Source organism: Maniola jurtina, chromosome 10 (genome assembly GCF_905333055.1).
Source record: "Maniola jurtina chromosome 10, ilManJurt1.1, whole genome shotgun sequence".
NCBI classification, from domain to species: domain Eukaryota; kingdom Metazoa; phylum Arthropoda; class Insecta; order Lepidoptera; family Nymphalidae; genus Maniola; species Maniola jurtina.
The window spans coordinates 1,060,309-1,081,357 of record NC_060038.1 but is presented as its reverse complement, the minus strand read 5'-3'; the positions used below and the strand labels follow the sequence as shown (position 1 = coordinate 1,081,357).

The window sequence follows — 21,049 nt, the reverse complement described above, 5'->3', positions numbered from 1 at the left end:
TAGGTATTACTGTAAAAAATATTTTTAAGAGGTACTTAACGATTGCTACCATTATTGTATTTTCTATTCAATAGGTTTAGTATTCCGTACAGATGATAATTTTGACGTTACCGGTGACCGGTATAAAATCGGTATCGGTACCAAATTAATTAAGATTTATCGATACAATATTTGCATTCGCATATCGATTATGTTGATCAAAATTACTAGGTTATCATTATTAATTATTAGGCCGAAAACATACTGAGCTATTTGTAATGTGATTTTAGATGAGTCGAGTCGCATTTTACCAGTATTTTTTGTTAATTTACTGACTATAGCTTGGCTGCAATCAGACCTACTGGCAAGTGATGATGCCGCCTAAGATGTAGCGCGCTTGCCTAGAAGATGCCTATTCAGTCTTGACTTAAAGGTACCCATATTTAAAAGTGGCGAGGAAAACTGATGCCGGAAGGGCGTATTTTTAGCATTATTGTTCTATACGCACATTTTAATACAAATTACCGGAATTTCCACAGAAACATTAACACTGCCAGTAATATAACCACACTGCTCTGCATAGCCGCAGCGCCTGCGAGCCTACACTTGAACATGTCTATGCGCGTCTCCTTGTTTTCTATAATGTTCTGGAACTCTGCTTCAACGATCTGACCGTCGTAGTACGTGATGAGGTCCTCGAAGGGATACTCGTAGCCTTGGAGGCATTCGCACTTGTAGCCGCCGGAATCGAACCCGCGACCTTGAATTGGAACGCACTGTTGAAAAATGAAAAATATTTATAAGTCACTTACCCGATCGCCGACGATTAGCGAGAAACTAACTAAAAGCGAGAAACGAGTTGGCGAGCAACGAGAAGTGACTGTAGTTGGGATAGTTTTGTCGCTGATATACGTATATACGTCCGCTGCTGAATATAGATCTCTTATGGGGACTTCCACACGCCATGGTCTTGTGCCACCTAAATTCAGCAGTTCAATGCTACTCTTTGGTGTCGTTGTCCACCTAGTGGGGAGGTTTGCCAACGCTGCGAATTCTGGTGCGAGGTCGCAATTCTAGCACCTTGAAACTCCAATGTCTATAGGTTTTTCGAATTATGTGCCCTGCCCGTTGCCTCTTCAGCTTCGCCACCCGTTGAGCTATGTCGGTTACTCCGATTCTCCTAAGGATCTCATTTCTAATTTGATCACGAAGAGAAACTCCAAGCAACGTTCTCTACATTACCCGCTGATTGACTCTGAAATTTTCTTTGAGGCCCACATTTAGCGATTATGTCTCGGGTCCCTATTAGGATCATTTGAAGTCAATAGCAATAAGAATAAAAAGTTTGACTCACATACGAAGAGCCCTTATCACATTTGTCGGTACTTTTGAAAGCGTTGGGTATGTAGTACTTGTCCGGACATTGGTTCACGTCGAGCTGCATCAGCGACATCGTCACTGCTACCACTCCCCTGAAACAACGCGAATTAATATAAGTCCACTAATTAATATTGGTTTGGAGATCATCTATATCTTCTTCTTTGTTAGTCCTTATTTATCTATTGTTGGACATAGCCCTTGTTCTGTGCCGCCTTTTTCCCCGGTGTTGGATTTTTAATTCAATTCAAATAAATATCTATCTCTATAGAAAGTTGGATTTCTTTCTCACAGTTTCAGTCTATTATGACATTATTTACCTATCATCCACAAAAACTAGTAAATAGATAGATCCACCACCTTAAAGCACCCACCATATTGAATGTGTGATGACGTCATAACACTAGAACTGTCAATAGAGCCGTGTGTTTCATAATCGATGACGTAAAAAACAAAAAAATATACTTACTTGAACTCCAATTTGACTTTAACGTTATCCCATCCAAAGAACGGTGAAGCATAAGTGATCACCCACTGTTTCAAAGGTCCCTTACAATCGTAATACGGCTGAGTCCAGTGGCCATTTTTCAAGTTGGCTGCTCTGTAGAAAGTTGGGAATCTTTCGTAATGCTTCAGATATTTTCCCAGTTCACTGTCACGAATTTTCATTTTGAGGAAAAATTTTTCAAGACTATCAAAGTTTGTCGACCATCTTTGTTTGAGGAATTGGAACCATGGTTTGTTTGTGTAGGCTTCATCTGTAAGAAAATTGTATACCTACAGGAATACGGCTATACGCGAAGCGATTTGACACTGGTACATTTTAGACAAAAAAATTTTTACATTGAAAATTTCCAATTTTATCAAAAACTTTAAAATTTTAATACAAACTTCTAAGAGATTTTAGTACGGTATCACGTAAAAATGTATTAGAGATATGAATCCATAAAGCTACAGTTCCCTGATCTACAATATGTCAATACATCACTATTTAGTATTTACCATTAGGTAAGATTTCGAAAAAGTAGAAATCAAAGTCACTTATTGAATTTGCAACATTAAATCAAACAAAATAACACATCAACGATAGTTCTCAAAAAAATCGATTAGAAAATAACGACATAGTGTTATGTTTGGGTACCGTTAACCGTTACTGCTTCTACGTTATGACGGTATCATTGATAACGGTATAATAACGGTATCGAAATTAAAAAATCACTATATGCTTACCAGTCTTATTAATTCGGGCCATATCCTCTAGTTTAAACTTTCTTGTATTCAACTCAGTCTTGTAAGCGAATGGAGCGAAGAACGTGCGATTTGTAAATTTATTTCTGTCCCAGTATGTACCTTTAAAAAAATGTATTTTTTATTTACATTTTTAAACCCTACTCACCAAGCTTGTAAAAAACTTCTCATACACAGTCAAAACTGTCCTTGCTAGCTTTTTTTTAGTGCTGGTATTCCAAATCAGAAGTAGATTTATTTGACAATCCAAAAACACTTGTAGAAGTTTATTTGAAAAAATGTCTTTCTATTTCTATTACATAATAATTGTCTTTAATTCAAAACCTCACCTGCGGACCAAACCTTGGAATCCCCGAGAACTAAGGCGAGCGTTTCTCCCAGCATCTGGTCTTCAGTGAGGGGTTTGTCCGCCACGCGCGTTCCACTGAACACTTCTTGGGGGTCTGACACCTAGAACAATCCATTTTCAATGAACCTATATCGGAGATTGATTTTGGAAAACGAGACGTACCTAAATGTACCCTGGTATTGATTTTATTTGCAGATGTCAAATTATGCGACATAAATGCCCGTTTTATTTTTGACACCCGGTTATCACAACTTACGCATTGAACCCTAAAAAGCTAAAAGTGTAAATTAAAAATTTATAACACCCCCCACAAGTGAAGGTTACAGTAACTAGAAAAGAGCTGATAACTTTCAAACGGCTGAACCGATTTTCTTGGATTATAGCTAAGAACACTCTCGATCAAGCCACCTTTCAAAAAAAAAACTAAATTAAAATCGGTTCATTAGGAGATGCCACAGACAGATACCCAGATACACACGTCAAACTTATAACACCCCTCTTTTTGGGTTGGGGGTTAAAAACGGTACATACTTGCAAGAAGGCACTGATAAAGTTGGCGAGTCGCACCGCCATTTTGGCTTGGTTCTCAAACTGCTCCTCCGCGCCGTAAGCGATGTCGCCGTTCAGGAACAAGTCCGTCGGGTTGTATCTGTAACAAAGACGTATTTAGTTAATATAAATAAATTAATAAATAAATAGTTAATGCCATTCATCATATAGAAACAAAAATCATTTTAACGTTTTTATTTGAGAATACATTCAAAAATCCTTGTTTACCCCCTTAGGGGTTGAATTTTCAAAAATCCTTTCTTATTGGGTGTCTACCGTGTCATATACGCTATCTGCATACCATTTCAATCCAATCAGTCCAGACTCCAGTAGTTTGAGCTGAGGGTTGATAGATCAGTCAGTATCTAGACATAGGCATACTATAGTATAGGCATACTATAGTATAGGCATACTATAGTATAGGCATACTATAGTATAGGCATACTATCTAGTAGATTTAATCAATGCAGGTTTTTTGAATGCCTCCTTGTTATAAACCAAATATGAACTTACTCAGAGCAGTTGTGCGGCTGCACGCCTCGGATAAAGTTGAGCACTTCGTAAACGTTAACTCGCTCAGTGTGAAGTGCTGCAGGTCCGCTGGTGGAGTTCACATACTCGTAGTAGCGATCTGCGTAGATCGCGCGCACGAACGGGTGGGCTTTCTCCCACTGCACAGGTAGACGTTGGATCCCTGAACAAATGGTGAAAATTAAAAATGCATATTGCGTACTCACGCGACAGGGCAATCTGTGTGGGGACGCCCCTTACACCCGCTCAATCCCCTCGCTTCTTCTTCCTTCTGGGCTGGTTTCTGCACTTAAACGTTTCCGTCTGTTGTGCGTGCGCTGCCCCACCCCGCTGAAGGCTTCACTCCAGCCATTCAAGTTCGCTCCAGAAGCCGAGTAAACCGCCCAGGTTGCCGAGGCCGAGCCCCCGCGCTATCCCATTGTGGGATAGTGGCGGAGCGTCCCCCGCCTCATCGACTGCCATCTCGACCTGTCGCGTACTATATGTAGGGGGCGCCCCCAAGCGCGGTGGAAAGGTGTGGAATGCCCTTCTGGCTTCCGTGTTTCCTGCTAAATATAACTTGAATATCTTCAAGTCTTAGGCATCCTTTAGGCAAGCGGGCTCTACCTACACAATTACCCTTGTTGCTGATGTTTAGCAGAGATAGACAAAATCGTCTACTACTTCCAAGCCAATAGCACTTGATTTCCAGCTTGATCGATCGATCCACTACCATTACTTTAGTTTTCAATTATGCCCATCCACAGCCTGACGATAATCATGATAATGATAATGACGATGACGGTAATGATAACGATGATAAATAACTCACATCCAATCTTGGAGCAGTCAAAGTTGTTATAGTACTGGTCGGCGGTGGCTCGCTCAATGATCTCTCCCAGGTAAGGCCTGCGCACGATGCTGGGCAGGCGGAAGCCCGGCCGGCAGCGGCATTGGTAACCACCTCGACGGAAGCCCCAACCGTGAATTGGTTCACACTGGGATTAAATATAATTATATTAAATGAAGATATTTTGCCATACACAAAATTATTTACAATATTATTTATAGGAAGTAGGTACTATAGGTAAAAATTTTAGTGATGTTTGTGCAACTACTTTATGCAAACTAAAAACTACCTAAAACCTTTGGCCCTACATAGCACTCTTTTTTACAAACGTTAGTTTTTGAAAATTTTTTTGGTGATAAGTCAAAAAAATATTTTTGCACTTAATAGTTTTTTAGTTAAAGGATGGCAGCATAATCCATCCCCATCAAAACCATTGATGTATAGTCCGCGACAGGTCGAGGTGGCAACCGGGGTGGGGACGCCCGGTACACTCGCATAGGCCCCGCGCTAACGCGCTGCGGGTGAGAGGAGGTGACGGGCGCGTGTGAGGGGTGTTTCCCCGCCTTATACCCGATCGCCATCTCAACTTGTCGCGTACTATAAATATGTCTATTCATCTATTGCACCATACCAGTGTACATACCTCAGTAGTCTCCTCCTTACACCGGGCGGTGGACGCGAATCTGTTGGGTTTGTCGTTACCCTCGCTGGGTGGGCACTGGTTTATATCTATCCTGTCATAGTCCATCTCCATCACCACTGCGGCTGTGTATCTGTTCATTTCATAGATGAATTAAGGAATCTGAAGGACAACACTAGTTATTTTATTATTAATGCGAAAATGTGTTTTTGTTAGTTTGTCCTTCAATCACGCCACAATGGAACAAAAGATTCAGGTTATTTTTGGATAATCAATGGATAAATTGATTTATACCCTTTTATTCTGAACTAGAGGATGCTTGCGGTTTAGCCCGCCTGGATTTCATTTTTTTTTAAATCCCTTAGGAACTCTCTGATTTTAAGGGATAAGAATTAGCCTATTTCTTTGAGATACATTCCTGAGATGTATCCCAAGTCTGTACAAAATTTCATTAAAACTGGTTCAGCGGTTGGGCTGTGAAAACGTAGCAGACAGACAGATACACTTATACACTTTCGCATTTATAATGTTAAATATGGATTAGTATGGAAGTATGAATTTGAAGCAGGAAATTCATATCACTAAGTGATTTATCATCAGGATGCAATGCTGGTTAAATCCAATTTGAACGGAACACAGCCAAACAGGATGCCATGTAATCAGTTTTGAGTTAAATCAAGCCAAAAATATTGCAAGGCATAGGTACATACTACATAATATGCTTATACAATATAGCCTAGTGGTTAGAATGCCCACCTCTTATTCTAGAGGTTGGGGGTTTGATCCTGGGCAAACACATCTAACTTTTCAGAGTTGCGTGTTTTAAGCAAGTAAATATCACTTGTTTTAAAAGTAAAGGAAAACATCATGAGGAAACCTGTGTGTCTGACCTCCATAATATTCTCAAAGGTGTGAAATCTGCCAATCCACACTTGGTCAGCTTGGTGGATTTTTGGCCAAACCCTTTTTATTCGGAGACAAGAAACATGTTCAGTAGGCAGCTAGACAATGGATTGATGATGATGATGATGAACTGTTACTTACGTTGGATATTCAATATGTCTAAACTGTGTGTGTCTAGGAAAGATGTCAGCAACTGGTGACACGGCTGCCACAAGCCACTTGTTCAGTCTGCCGCAGTCAAAGTAGGGCTTCGTCCAGTTTACTGGACCAGGTGTCTATAAATTAACAATTTAAATAAACATCCAGTCACAATTTTTTTTTTTTACATATTACTATGCAATCACTCATTGGTATGAATTATAATCAGATTTAAGTGCTCACTAAATATAAGATGAGTGTTCTGTTGACTTAAAAGAATCAGCGATTTACAGGATAGGCAAACTAGAAATCATAAAACACTCTCTACTTCTATGCTCCATCCCAGGGAAGTCAAAAAATTATATGTGGGAATGAGTGTTAATATTCATTTAAAAAATTCCAGTAAATTTAAAGCTTGCTTTACACAAGTTTTAATATTTTTTACCGGATCTTCTAAGCAGAACCTGCATTTTAAATCTGTGGTTATATTGATGTAATAATAATTATTATCTTAACAGTAATAAAATGGCCTGCATAAACTAAAAATATTTTTGACTTCATACAAACCTCATCATTTCCAGGTGGTCCATGGAAAGTGAATGTTTCGTTAGTGTTATTTGCATATCTGATTTCCACTTGATATGTTGTTTTGGTGTCGTGTCTCTTATCCACTTTGTCAGGCAACCACAGTGAATACCACTCATTTATGCGATAGAAATCAGACGTATAGTCTTTAGACCAGCTGTCAGGGTCGTAAGCTCCCAAATCTTCCACATGGAATGTGTTCAGTGTTGATATCTTTTGTAAATGGACTGGATCGTTAAAATCATCTGCTCTCAAAGCTCTTGGTGCGAATCGCGGCAAAGTCTTGTTGAAGAAGCCTCGGTAAGACGATGTATACGATGTGTTGGGCGAAAAATATAGCGAACTGGCGTTAATTAATGGGTTCGCAGAAACATCAGCTACTGATGATAGGAAATAATACATCATACCTGGGTCGTATGTATCGTTTATAGCCGGTCTTATAAACCTCGACTGCAGGATATAACTCCAGAAAAACGCTCTAGTCATAGCCATGTTGTGTAAATGTAACATAGCTGTTCGGTTCGGAAACACTGGGTTGATGTTTATTTCTTTCACATCGGGATGGTGAGAGACTGAGTCTTCTGGTAAAAAGAGATCGTCTAGATGACTTATGTAGCAGTTATCAGCTGAAATCTTGTCCATTTTACCCCGAATCTCATCAACAGAATCCCGTATTTGCCATTCATACTGTCCGGCCACACCCCACAATAACGCACACAATGAAATTAATAACAATACACTATTAAATTTCTCCATTGTTACTTGAACACTATAAACATTTCAAATTAAGTTAAAGCTCTGTATTTCAGTGTGCAGTTCAGTCAATTATGAGGATTTTTTAGTTTGTTTCGCCCACATCGTTTATTAAACCCGTGAATCCGTAACCGACCGATAATCCAAAATTGTTTTGATTTGACAGACTGACAGGTGACAGCTTTTGACAGTGACAACAAAGCCTATTTGAAAAGTCGCCGCGTCAGCAGTGTTGCTAGAACGGTATGAAATGTATGAAATTCATATTTTTTGTCCTGCAGGTCGATCGCGTAAAACATATATCAATCATTAAAGAACAGCATCAATGTCAAAACATGGTTTTGGCTCCACGTATCATTGAGACTGTCCGTAAAGGACCGTCGAGGACTAAAAAATTTCTGACATTGATGCAGTACACTATCGATAAAAATTTTGTATGAACACGACTGAAAATTGGTTCCACGTAAGACTTTTGAAGTAAGATATCCGTAAAGGACTGCGACAAATGTTACGTCAAACTAGGCTTTCATTGATACAAGGCATGAGGTGTTATTTACGGTGACATATGTGGTATCCAAAGTCGTTTTACTACTCATATTTTTGTTAAAATATTTTAAAAAGCTTTTTTAAAATAATTTATCAAATAACAAAGCAATTAGGATTATTATATGAAGTAAGATAATGTTAAAATCATTGAAGAATAATTTTTAGATTTAAAGTTACCTTTTGACACTTTCGTATGTTTGCACTTTGCCGCCAAAGGTTTGGTGTATTCAAGTTCAACTGCGAATTTTTTAGTAAAAACGTGGTAAAAACACCAAATTATTGTAGTTTTTGGATTAATTAGCCGCATAGGGTATGTATTACATAAGATTTGTGTACCTACCTACTCAATAATAATTTGCGCCTGGGTAAATTCTGTTTATGATAATGGTGATAAGCATGTGGGAACATAGTACATAATTATCTACTATTTTAGGTAGTTTAGTTTTCATAACTAAGTTTTGTGTGTTTATGTGTAAGACGTACCTACATACATTTTATTTTATTTTATTTATTGTATTTACATTATTCTTACAACTATTTACATTGTATTCTTAGCGCCCTGAAGTATATAACATAAATATTGCCTATACCAATTATTTGCAGATATTATAATTATGGCATCAAGGGCAATTATGTACGCTGAACTCAAGAGAAAAAAGCGTGCCCTTATACAGATCAGAAGATAAAATAGAGAAAACTTGTATAGAGGATGCCCGCGACTTAGTCCGCGTGGATTTGGGTATTTAAATATCCCGTAGGAACTGTACCGGGATAAAAAGTTGCCTGTGTCAATTTTATAGGGACGCAAGCTATCTCAGTACCAAATTTCATACAAATCGGTTAAGCGGATGGGTCTTTCCGGGTCAAAAAGTAGCCTATGTCCATCATCCATCCCCATATAAGCTAACTGTACCAAATTTCGTCAAAATCGGTTAAACTTTTGGGTCGTGAAAAGGTACCAGACGGACAGTCTGACCCTTTCGCATTTATAATATTATAGTATGTAAGTATGGATTATTTACTCTGTATTACTAAATAAGTTTTTTTTAGATCCTAGCAGAAAAAAGGAAAACAAATAAAACACCAGTCAAAAACTAAAATATTATTTATTTAAATATATTATGTACATAGCATTAATGTAATTCAATTCAGTTAATAAAGGCTTATCTTAATATCTTGTTATTAATGGAATTTAAAAAAAATGTTAGTTGTTAGGTGAACAATGGCTATGAAAAGGTTTCAAATATATTTGGATAAGTTTATTACTTCTTAAAGGCTGACGGTGTTGTGTGCTGGTTGGTGTGCTAACTTCTGGTATCTCAGTATCAACATGATAGACAGACTGAGTAACTTCTAATGCTAGTGCGTATGTAGCGGTTATGTGTAGCTTCTATTTGTGAAGGCTCCTCTGTTTGTTGTATAGTTGTCACTAAGCTGCTCATCAATAATGATTTCTCGTATTGGTGATGTACATGTACTTGGTTGAGTAGGCAGGTCAGGACTCTACAAATGAAATAAAAGTATTTCATACATAAATTCATAATATTAAAGTATTAAATATTTCTTTGAAAATTTAATATGCCTTTGTGTAACAGTAACCACTTAAAATTTACAGCTCTTGCAGTATAATTATAAAACTTACAGTGGAATTTTAAAATAACTGTGATATACAGACTCAGACTGAACAAAAGTAAGTGTAATTGCCATAATACCTATGATTCATTTATTGGAATCTGGATTTTGGGTTCTCCCTCTACTGCCACGTTCCCAATTATACTTATATTGTTCTTTGATAGGGGTCAAAGAAGTGTTGAAATTTTGGTCCACCTCTAGTGCCAGTGGCTGCTCGTCTCCGCGTCGAAAGTCTCCAGCCTTGCCTTTTGTGGGGCTCTTAAGCAGTATCCAATACTTCAAAAAGTAATAAACATACCACATACTTATTTTCATAATGGTTATAATACAATATAATATGGCAATAGAATAGAACCTACTGCTATTATTCATAGTCTTATAGTGGCAGTTTATACTATAAATTATTAACATAATTGCAGCATACGTTCTTTGAATCAAAATTAGACGGTCAACATGCAGCTAAAACTAAAAAATCTGCCACAAAGCGCAATAGAGCTTGTGGCCGATATGTTTTGAATACTTACTCGCTTCCACTCCACGAAGGTTTAATACACCCTGCCCCCACAGAATTGAGCTTTCTGGAAAGCTCTTCCCATTTTTAAGAGCTACCTGGCGGCCGAGAGGTCCTCCACCGAGGAACAGAATCTCAAGCTGCCTCACAGAGGCGGCCCTGTAGAGTGCCAGTTTCCTTTTTAGTTTCGACTTTTAAATTACTTTATTAGGTTTCGACACAAAGTCAACTCAACGTAAAGTGTAAATAAACAATACTCTATGAACCTAGAAGAACCACAAATTCACATATTCCGCGGCACGGTGCACAGACTCGTAATACTTTATTTCAATAGCTACAACGCAGTCAAGTTTGGAAGACTACTATGGCCGTATAGATTGCTAGGTTGCCATAGATATTCAAATTAGTCGGATTATAAGTATGACCCACCACTAAAGTATCGATAGTCACGTGATTGCGACCTAATGCTACATGATTGCGACCGATTGCTACAATCCTGAAAAAGCTTACGCGGTACCGGTTATAAGGACTGTAACGATAACGATCCTTAAGGATATTTTTGGATGTGAGATTGAGACAATTTTTACGCGATCGACCTGCTGGGTCATGTTCATTTCGTACCTTTTTCAAGATGTAGACTTTATTATTTTGTCACTTTTTATACCTCAAAAAATCATGTAAACAAATCCAATTTCAAATACATAGTTCAAAATTGCGTGATTTACTTTTTTCTATTGGAAATGCTTGAAGCTACTAGTCTCAAAGCGATTAATTGTTTTTTTTACATATTTTTCAGATTACCTACGCAAAAAGTGCACTACAAAGTTGTATCTTTTTAAAGCTTTTCGTACCTTTTCATGGTCTCGTTCGTAGGCATAGACTATCTACTATTGCTACTATTTTATATTACAGAGACTCGGAGGATTTGTCACATAAAACTGGCAAGGCTAATGCAAGAAATAAAAATCTAAAAAAATTGTCTATTGTTAACCTCAATTTTCCAGTTTTAAATAATAAACAATGGTAAATGAATGATAACTAAATTGTAACAAGCAGACACTGTAATAGATACATAATCATGGCTGGAACGTTATTCCGTAAGTTTTTAAAGATATTTCATACTATTTCACCCTTCTAAAAGTGATAAATTATCCACAATTTTTTTTTCAGGTTCCTTCTTTAATGCTACTTTATCGCTTCAAAAACAAAATATTACTGCCATTGTAAGTAAACAATCCTCAACAATCAGCTGTTATTCTTAACATTTCATGCTTCTTTTCTCCCCAGCAATGCTCTGGGCACAGAAATTTTAACATTTTAAATCCAAACAAAAAAAAAGCCATCATAAATTAAAAAGAACAATACTTTTTTCAGAGATCTATCAACACAGGTTCAGTATACTACGCTGCTCGTAAAGGAACAAGAGCTAAAGCGCGAGCCAAGAAAGTAAAGGTTGAAATCACTAAAGTAGGTTTCATTCCTCATAACCAGCGAGGGAAAGATAAGTAAGTTAATATTGTACCTTTTTAATCTAGTGACTAGCTTATTCATCAGCTGAAGATAATGACGGTTCAAAATAAAATAAAAAACTTTATTGCGTTTTTATATCAAGAAACTCAATAGCAACCAGTCGGAAAGTTGGTGACGTTATACTCTCTGATGTGGTTTGGAAAGCATGTATAAGAGCTACATTTAGATTAAATCATTTTCAGTCAAGATTAATTCTTTTGTTCAACATATACCTTTTTCCTAGTGGTAAAGACGTTGACCCTTCTTTTCGGTCAGGGGTTTGATCCCAGGCGCAAACCTGTGCACAGTTATGCATTTAAGCAATTAAATATCACATGCCTCAACAGTAAAGGAAAACATCATGACAAAACCTGTATACCTGAGAGTTTCTCATAATGTTCTCAAGGGTGTGTGAAGTCTGCCAATCCGCACTGGATCAGTGTGGTAGACTATGGCCTAAACCCTTCTCATTCTGAGAGGCGATCAATGATCAATAGTGGGCCGGAAATGGATTGATCATGTTTAAATAAAAATTACAGGAAAGCCAAAATAAACATAAACAAGCATGAAGATGACTCATACAAACAGGTTTCCAAAGATGATGTATTCCCGATGCGCTACTATCAGTGGGTGGTGTACACTGCAGAGGATGCGGTCAGGGCACACCAGGAGACACATCACCCCACCATGTACAATGACCCTAATGCCTATGTGTACGCACAGGTGGAACTTAACATGGAAGCTGCTAAAAAGGTAAGCTACACTCATTATTTTCTAAGGACATCAATAAATTAATGTCTATGGTCTAATGAGTCTAGAAGGCCAAGAGGATATGTCACATAATACTTAATACCTTAGTAATAATACTACTACTAATCTTCTTGATATATAAAACCCAAAAAATAGACTTTGAAACCATCAAACCAAAGTGCCCCAAACCGGTTTTATTAGAAAGGCAATAGATGTGAAGATGGTTTTAGAGTTTTTGGTTTTTTAGCATAGTAGCACACACCAGGTATCCGCAAGTACTATATTATGTGCTAATAGCTCATTACAAGTACAGAAGACTCACTCTGCAAAGATATTTTGATAAGAAATGACTCTTATTACAATATTAATACCTAACTGATGCCCACGACTTCATTCGCATGGATTAGGTATTTAAAAATTGAGTGGGAACTCTTTGATTTTCCGGGATAAAAAGTTGTCTATGTGTTAATGAGTAACAAACATACACACACACATATATCAACTTTTGCCCCTATAATATTAGTGTGATTATTTTGTATTGCAGAATCGTTTTGTGGAGAACTTTCAACGCCTGGCCTTGCTACCACACTACTTCCCTCGCGAAGAGGAGCGCAGCATCCTAGCGTTCTGTAAGGGCCCAGAGCTGATCAAGCAAGTCGCAGAGGCTGGGGCTACCACTGTGGGCAGCACGGAACTGGTTAAAAAGATACAGGTAATATTTTATTTGGGGGTGAGCTTGTGCTGTATTAAACTGTGACTATACTGTTTAAGGGATGGGTGGTTGTTGTAAAAAAAAAAACCAGTCTAATGAATCAAACAACAGACAATCAATTGTAAATTTTTTTCTTCACAAAAAAAATGATAGGTTTACGAATGCATAGTGTACGCTCTGGAGCGAATAAATCAAAAGTGCAATTGCATTCGATTTTCGATTCACGCAACTATGTATATGACCGTATCAATTGAACAATCGAAAACAATCGATTGTTGTCGATAGTTCATTTACTATCCAATAGCTATCAAATAATGACAACCATCAAATTAATTATCATGATTTTGTTGCAGTTGACGCAATTTTACTGTGTAAAACATTTTGCACTGTGTATGTAAAACTTTTAGAAAATCAATAAAATTATAATCTCTATGGAATGTTATGTCATGTACGTAAAAACGCACATATTAATATGTTCTTGCATTCAGTGGCTGAGCCATGAAAGAAGCCATGAAACAAATAGAGTTACTTTTGCATGAATTTTAAAGAAAAAATAATTTGAAAAATTACAGGAAGGCGAAGTCAAATTCAGCGACTACGACTACGTAATAGCACATCCCAACATCCTAACTGACTTGGTGCCAATTCGTGGGCTGATGAAGAGAAGGTTCCCCAACGTTCGCTCCGGTACCCTGGACGCTAACATCTGTGAGCTAGTGAAGAAGTTTTCAGCGGGCGTGCAGTACCGAGTTGTGAGGGATGAGCATCAGCAGAACTTCGGTTCTACGGAGGTTCCCATTGGTCGGGTGAGTCACCTACATTTTTCAACCTCTGTCTAAGTTATTAGTGTACACTGGCCATATAAGTGTGAGTGGAGAGTGACATCTGGCCCCTTTTGTTTTAAAGTCCACATGATTAACACATGACAACACTACACAATTCTGTGTGGATTCAAAGGAGATCATTCTAGCTCCATACATTTTTGGGCCTTTTCTGAAATACCGGCCAACGAAAAAAAATGGTACGGATCGTTAGAACTAGCCATTTGGAGTAATAGTTAATATGGCAGAAAAGTTGTAGGATTGCTCTGAACCAAGGTATACAAGGTCGAAGATTCGTCATTTTCATACATTTTATTGATTTCTAAAAGTGCTGGGAAACATAAAATATTGTTAGATATTGCTAGAACTAATGATTTGAAGCAATTGTCATTATGACCCGAAGGCTGTGGGGCCATTATATGTCGTGTTATACAAGTTATACAAAAAATTAATATACTTTGTATAATTAATTGCAACTGATTTTATGATTTTGTTACTGTTCTGATTGTTTTATACGATACGATATTTGAATACACGTACAATTATTTTGACTCCCACGAAGTGCTGGATCAGCTGCAATGTGGACAAAATTCGTTTATACATACCTGGATTGTATGCGGCCTTGTAATACTAGGTGATCTCATCCAGCCATCTCCCAAACTTCTGCCACTGGGAATTGGGATATCTCCGGCGAGCTAGGTGATGAATGCACCATTTGGTTATACGTACTGTTCACCATAGTAACTTCGGGCTTGCTTCAGTCGATAGCTGCCCAAAGCAACCTGCGTCAATTCTTCTGTGAATCTAGGAAAATCATTGAACCGAGGATGTTGGCTTCCATAGCCTGGAAATGAGCTCTCCTTCTATTATAATTACATATTGTTTGTGATAACAAGTTCTGCTGAACTGTTTTGCTCATTGACCGTTCATGGATTACGTCAAGAAAATCCCGTGCATGCACGTTGTTGTCTATCAGGACATGATAGCCGTTCAGCAATGCTGACAAAATCCTGAAATAATCGATCATGTTACTTAATGTCATGTAATGGTAAAAAGTCTAGATTTATTAGCTTGGTCAGTAGTCAGCTAGGTTTTCACTGTTGTTTTGTTACTGGCACTTGTGCCACATAACCGCACACCTCAAGAAAGAAAGATTACCTCAAGATTGTTTATGGTATCTCTAAAACCATGGACTAAGATAAAAATCCATTAAAAATCTTCTATATCATTTAAGGTATCATTTAAAATCTGGGCATTGGAAGTTGCTGAAGCGTGTAGATTATTTCTCCGTCGCAACAAATATAAAGTCTTTTAGTGGTTTCAGAACTTGTGGTTAGGGTATGATTTTCACTGAAAAAAGTAATTAGTGCTTTTCTGAAGATATATGTACATGCCTGTATCTGTCTGTACATGCCCTTTATAGATAGCCTTTCTTTCTTGAGGCATGCGGTTATGTGACACAAATGCTAGAAATAAAACATTTAAATGAAACACAGCTAATCACTGACTAAACCAATAAATCTAAGCTTGTTACCATTTGCCGCTGGATGGTGGAAGTGATGAACAATTGCTTTAAAAGAGATTTTCGTTTGCTCAGGATTGATCAGAGTGACCGGGCATTAAGTAACGTGATCGATTATTTCAGGATCGCGGTAACAGCAATCATATTCCAATAGACAATAACGTGTACTACAGACGTGATTTCCTTGACAAAATCCATGAACTGGTCAATGCGCAAAACAGTTTAGCAGAACTTGTTATCACACACAATAATTATAATAGAAGAAGAGCTCATTTCCAGGCTATGGAAGCCGACATCCTCCGTTCAATGACTTTCCTAGATTCACAGAAGAATTGACGCAGGTTGCTTTGGGCAGCTATCGACTGAAGCAAGCCCGTAGTTACTATGGTGAACACTTAAGTACTTATAACCAAAAGGTGCATTCATCACAGAGCTCGCCGGAGATATCCCAGTGGTAGAAGTTTGGGAGATGGCTGGATGAGATCACCTAGTATTATTACAAGGCCGCATACAATCCAGATATGTATAAACGAATTTTGTCCACATTGCAGCTGATCCAGCACTTCGTGGGAGTCAAAATAATTGTACGTGTATTCAAATTCGTATAAAACAATCAGAACAGTAACAAAATCATAAAATCGGTTACAATTAATTATACAAAGTATATTAATTTTTTGTATAACTTGTATAACACGACATATAATGGCCCCACAGCCTTCGCGTCATAATGACAATTGCTTCAAATCATTAGTTCTAGCAATATCTAACATTATTTTATGTTTCCCAGCACTTTTAGAAATCAATAAAATGTATGAAAATGACGAATCTTCGACCTTGTATAACTTGGTTCAGAGCAATCCTACAACTTTTCTGCCATATTAACTATTACTCCAAATGGCTAGTTCTAACGATCCGTACCATTTTTTTTCGTTGGCCGGCACTTTCAGAAAAGGCCCAAAAATAATGATCTCCTTTAAAATTTATTTAAATAAAAATAGTGAGCAAATGAGCAGGCGGGTCACCTGATGTTAAGTGATTACCGCCACCCATGAACATTTGCAGAAACAAAGGAACCGCCAATGCGTTGCCGGCCTTTCAGAATTTGTTGGTTATGTAATAATCTAGTGAGAACACCGCCGATGGGAGTTGATTCTACAGTTAATTTTACAGCATGGAAAATATCGTGTGAAATCTTCGATTTTTCGGAATAAAAAGTAGCCTATGTCTGTTTTCGGGAGGGAAGCTGTCTCTGTATCTTTCGCCAAGATCGGTTATGTGGATGGGCGGCGAAACAGTTACAGACAAATAGACACCTGTGCACTTATAATATTTGATGGATATGGGTATTGGGGAAAATAGATTATTGGATGATAGTTTTGAAATCTGGCTTGGGTATAAGTGTAAATATTAAATAATTTTATGCATTTGTTAAATAAACAACTTTTTTGTTCCAGTTAAATATGGACACAAAGCAGGTTGCGGAAAATATAGACACATTATTAAAGGACATTCAGTCAGTAAGGCCGAAAAGAGACGGACTATTCATCACGAGGTATGTACTTCATAAATGTAATATTAAAACCTGCTAGTGATTGCAGAAAACCTGCATCAATCATTGTTAAAAAGGAAATGTCTAATATGCCGCTAATAATACTTTTGGTGGCTTGTTTATAATATACTATCTCTATGTTGGTGGCAAAGTCATTTTACCGCGAGCTAGACAAGTATTGACTCATCCATTCAGGGCCTCCTTCACCAGTTCATGGCTTCGTGCTTTGCAGAAAACACAACTAGGGGTAGGAGTTAGCATTAGGAATGAATAGCAGGGGCTGATTAACCGATATTTTTATAGCGTTACCACTAAGATTTAAACTTATACTCACCGTTACCAAAGTACCGATGTGTTAACGTTAAAAACAACGATACCCATCCATTAACGTTATCTAGATACCACTATTAATACCGGTAAAAGTAACAATATTTAGACCGATAATAATTTAAAATCTAACGATGCCGTGTACAAAGCCATATAGGGTATACAATTTGTTTTATTTTTTAAAATACGAATGTTTGTATATAGTTAATGAAGTTCCTGTGAGTTTGTTATGGTTTGTTCATTTGTACATAGGTGACTTTACTCTTTGTCACAGTTCACCCATCAGTTCACCCTGTCTTTATATGGTAATAATCATGTAATAATTAATAACATGTCAAAATGTCAATTTCTGGGCTTTTATACTCTTGATAACATTATAATCCAAAAAAATGATTAAAAATCAAAAATATGTAGGCATATTTAAAATCACTAATTAAATATGTAAAAATATTCTGCACGATTAAAATAGGGTCAATTTGACCCTATAATGGGTTTCATTCGCACCCTAGTGGTAATTTATATGCTCATTTACATAACGTTATATGTGGCACTAGTTGGAGCACTGTACTATGTACGAAGCGTTATCATATCGAATCAAGAGTAAGTCAAATCGGAACACCACATGATAATACTAAACTGTTAACCAATAGTTTGTAAGTCGAAGTGGAATAGCTAGTACACCGCTGCGACCTAAGATTTAACATACGTCTCTTTTTATCGCATAGCTCTTGTCTCTCTCTCGCCGCTGTAGGTATACTTCTCGGATCACGTCACACGTGACCAAGTCAGTCCAGCATATGTTCAATCCTATTCATATTAAATTTATTTTCCAGGATATCAGAAAACATGTACCTACTGAACAATTAAATAAAACACAAGATGTATTCACGTGGGATTTAATTACAAAACTACAAAAGGCACAAAATGGACGGCAGTACAGAGTAAAATATTACAGTACTTTGGAATGTTAATTAATTGTTATATACCCTTTTTTACTTAAAGTTAATGAAATAGATAAGAAACTTAGTGTAAGGCCGAGCGATATATTGGAGCGTTCACCTCAATCACATGTTCATAGTACATACACAACAGAGTTGGCATCGTTTTAAACATTTGTTATCTCATTTTAAACTGATTTTTATTTAAAACAAGCACGTTTTAAGTAAAATGAACCTTAACAGCATTGTTTTACCGTTGAAGTTCGTGCATACATCTATAGTCGGCGCTCCAAGTGGAATCCTTATTAAACTGGTGGAACTGAAATTTCGACTTTAATCCAAGGTGATTTAGGTCCATTTTACTCTGACGCTACTAAGTTTCGACGCTCAAATAAAGTTTTTTCGCTGATCTGACCACACGATAAACGCCTTACACAAGCCTTAACCTTGTAAATAGGTTTAGGCTTGTGTAACCGTGTAAATACATAGTTTTAGTACATAATCTATAAACTAAACAGACAGGTCTAAATCTAGTACCTTTTCTGCAGAGTAGCTTATGAAAATGATAAACCTGTCAACTAAATTAACACCATTTAACAAGGTTTTCCAATGATTAAGTAACAAAAATATGTGACATCAATCTAATTTAATAATACCGGCGCTGTAAATAGTTAAAGTAACTAAATGCCAGTCCAACAACTATAATATACGGACATACACCAACTTTTAGGTTTCCAAAGTGAGCTTATAACTATTCCTTTTTTGGACATACTAGAGAAAAAAGGAACCCTTATAAGATCATTACGTTGTCTGTCTGTCTATTTATTTATCAAGACGCGTCAAGGGAATCAAAACGTAGGGTACTTGTTGACCTATGATCATGAAATTTGGCTGGTAGTGATGTCTTATAGAAAGTTAGGGTAAAAATCTGAAAACCGTAAATGTGTGAAAAAATGTTATTTTGACCAACAAACTCGGTCGGTTTTTTTTTCAAATCTGTTAGGTCCATTATGTAATATAATAATGTACCTTCTTTATGAAACTTAGGATTGTGTAGTTATCCAAAGTTTGTGTATTCAAACAGCATTATTAAATTAGATGGACTCTGGTAAAATATATAAATTGTAACATTACTTAATAATAATATACAAAGAGACATTAAAAATGATTTTCACTTAATATTATACCTGATATTGTTGCTTGAACACAAAATTAAAAATAAACTAAATAGTGGCGACTAAAAAACATTCAAAAATAAAATTTATTTGAAGCCTTTCCAATTTAGTCCAACTAAAGACTTAAGTCAGTTACCCATTTTTACATTAAAGTTCATACAATTCAAGTTTGTACTAATAGTTCTAAAAGACATTTCATTTATTTATTTAGATCTAAGACATACACATGGTACAGAATAAAATTAAATGCAAAAATACTAATAAAATACGAGATTCAAAAAATATCATTGCAAAAAAAATACACCGAAAGATAAAATTACTATACCTAATCATATAATTAAAACACAAAACAAGTAGTCCAATGTGAACACAAGGCATACGACTGCGCATTGTACGAAAACAGATTTCAGCCGGGCTTGTGTAATAATTAATCAATCTATGAGCCGTTTAAATCGCGACGTTGATTTGCAACTTCAGATCGGACTACTTCTTTTAGCGATCACTGTAAGTAAAATTTATCCTATTCGAAATACGTGCTTAAATATCTTAAAACTAGATTCCTTTGAAGTGTGGAGCTACAGAAGAATGCTGCGAATAAGTTGGGTCCGAAAACTAAGGAACGACTTATTTTGACGATCAAATCAAACACAGAAAGGTCAGTTAGCTGGGACATGTTCTAAGACATGACCGGTACCGTCTCCTTCAGAGCAACACGATGAGCAAAATTGAGCTCAAGAGAAGTCTTGGTAGAAAAAAGTCAAACTTGGGAAAATCCGAGAATGGACCAGGATATCCAACGTAGCACAACTTTTCCGTTTGGCGAAAGACAAGAAATTATATGAAGAGATGGCGGCCAGCCTCTAGTAGAGAAGCGCGAGAAGATATATATAATTTATGTAAAAGAGATTCATAATAGCAATTCAAAAGAACATGAAAACCATAACATGGAAAGCTGCTAAAGAAAAGAGAGCATCCAAAAGTAATGCCTTGTAATTATTGCCATGAGTTTTATAACTAGAATATACTAGAAGAAACTTTATGTCAATATACTCGTATTTAAAAAATATGATAGTAAAAAATATCAGCTTGAGATTTCTAAGAAATTAAAATACATAGTTGCAACAACAACAAAAAAATATTGAGTAAGTACTTGTATTTTTATAAAAGTAATGTTTT

At 36.8% G+C, this 21,049-nt stretch overlaps 2 protein-coding genes and 2 long non-coding RNA genes across 5 annotated transcripts; 2 read left to right on the top strand and 2 right to left on the bottom strand.

Moving 5' to 3' along the window:
• Positions 1-251: 251 nt before the first annotated feature.
• On the bottom strand, positions 252-8,041 carry LOC123869048. Of its 2 annotated transcripts, none has more exons than XM_045911782.1 (11): positions 7,111-8,041; positions 6,547-6,680; positions 5,506-5,635; positions 4,845-5,010; positions 4,016-4,196; positions 3,485-3,602; positions 2,934-3,054; positions 2,587-2,706; positions 1,826-2,114; positions 1,334-1,451; positions 252-755 (listed from the first exon to the last, which is right to left on the bottom strand). In XM_045911782.1, exons 1-11 carry the CDS (start codon positions 7,882-7,884, stop codon positions 501-503), a joined length of 2,406 nt encoding a protein of 801 aa, XP_045767738.1. In that variant the 5' UTR covers positions 7,885-8,041; the 3' UTR covers positions 252-500. The 2 variants fall into 2 exon arrangements, with proteins under 2 accessions (XP_045767738.1, XP_045767739.1); XM_045911783.1 differs by having other exon boundaries at positions 252-739.
• Positions 8,042-9,517: 1,476 nt separating this feature from the next.
• Positions 9,518-11,171, bottom strand: LOC123869055. The gene is made up of 3 exons (XR_006796813.1): positions 10,584-11,171; positions 10,140-10,335; positions 9,518-9,930 (listed from the first exon to the last, which is right to left on the bottom strand). It is a non-coding gene; the product is annotated as an uncharacterized LOC123869055 (long non-coding RNA).
• A 217-nt stretch (positions 11,172-11,388) lies between these two features.
• LOC123869065 (50S ribosomal protein L1-like) lies at positions 11,389-18,016 on the top strand. Its single transcript, XM_045911802.1, has 8 exons — positions 11,389-11,667; positions 11,741-11,793; positions 11,945-12,075; positions 12,619-12,832; positions 13,374-13,541; positions 14,114-14,347; positions 17,339-17,436; positions 18,013-18,016. The coding sequence occupies exons 1-8, from the start codon at positions 11,649-11,651 to the stop codon at positions 18,014-18,016; spliced, it is 921 nt and encodes a 306-aa protein (XP_045767758.1). The 5' UTR covers positions 11,389-11,648.
• Positions 18,017-18,113: 97 nt separating this feature from the next.
• Positions 18,114-20,930, top strand: LOC123869053. The gene is made up of 2 exons (XR_006796811.1): positions 18,114-18,360; positions 18,594-20,930. It is a non-coding gene; the product is annotated as an uncharacterized LOC123869053 (long non-coding RNA).
• The last annotated feature ends 119 nt before the right edge of the window (positions 20,931-21,049 follow it).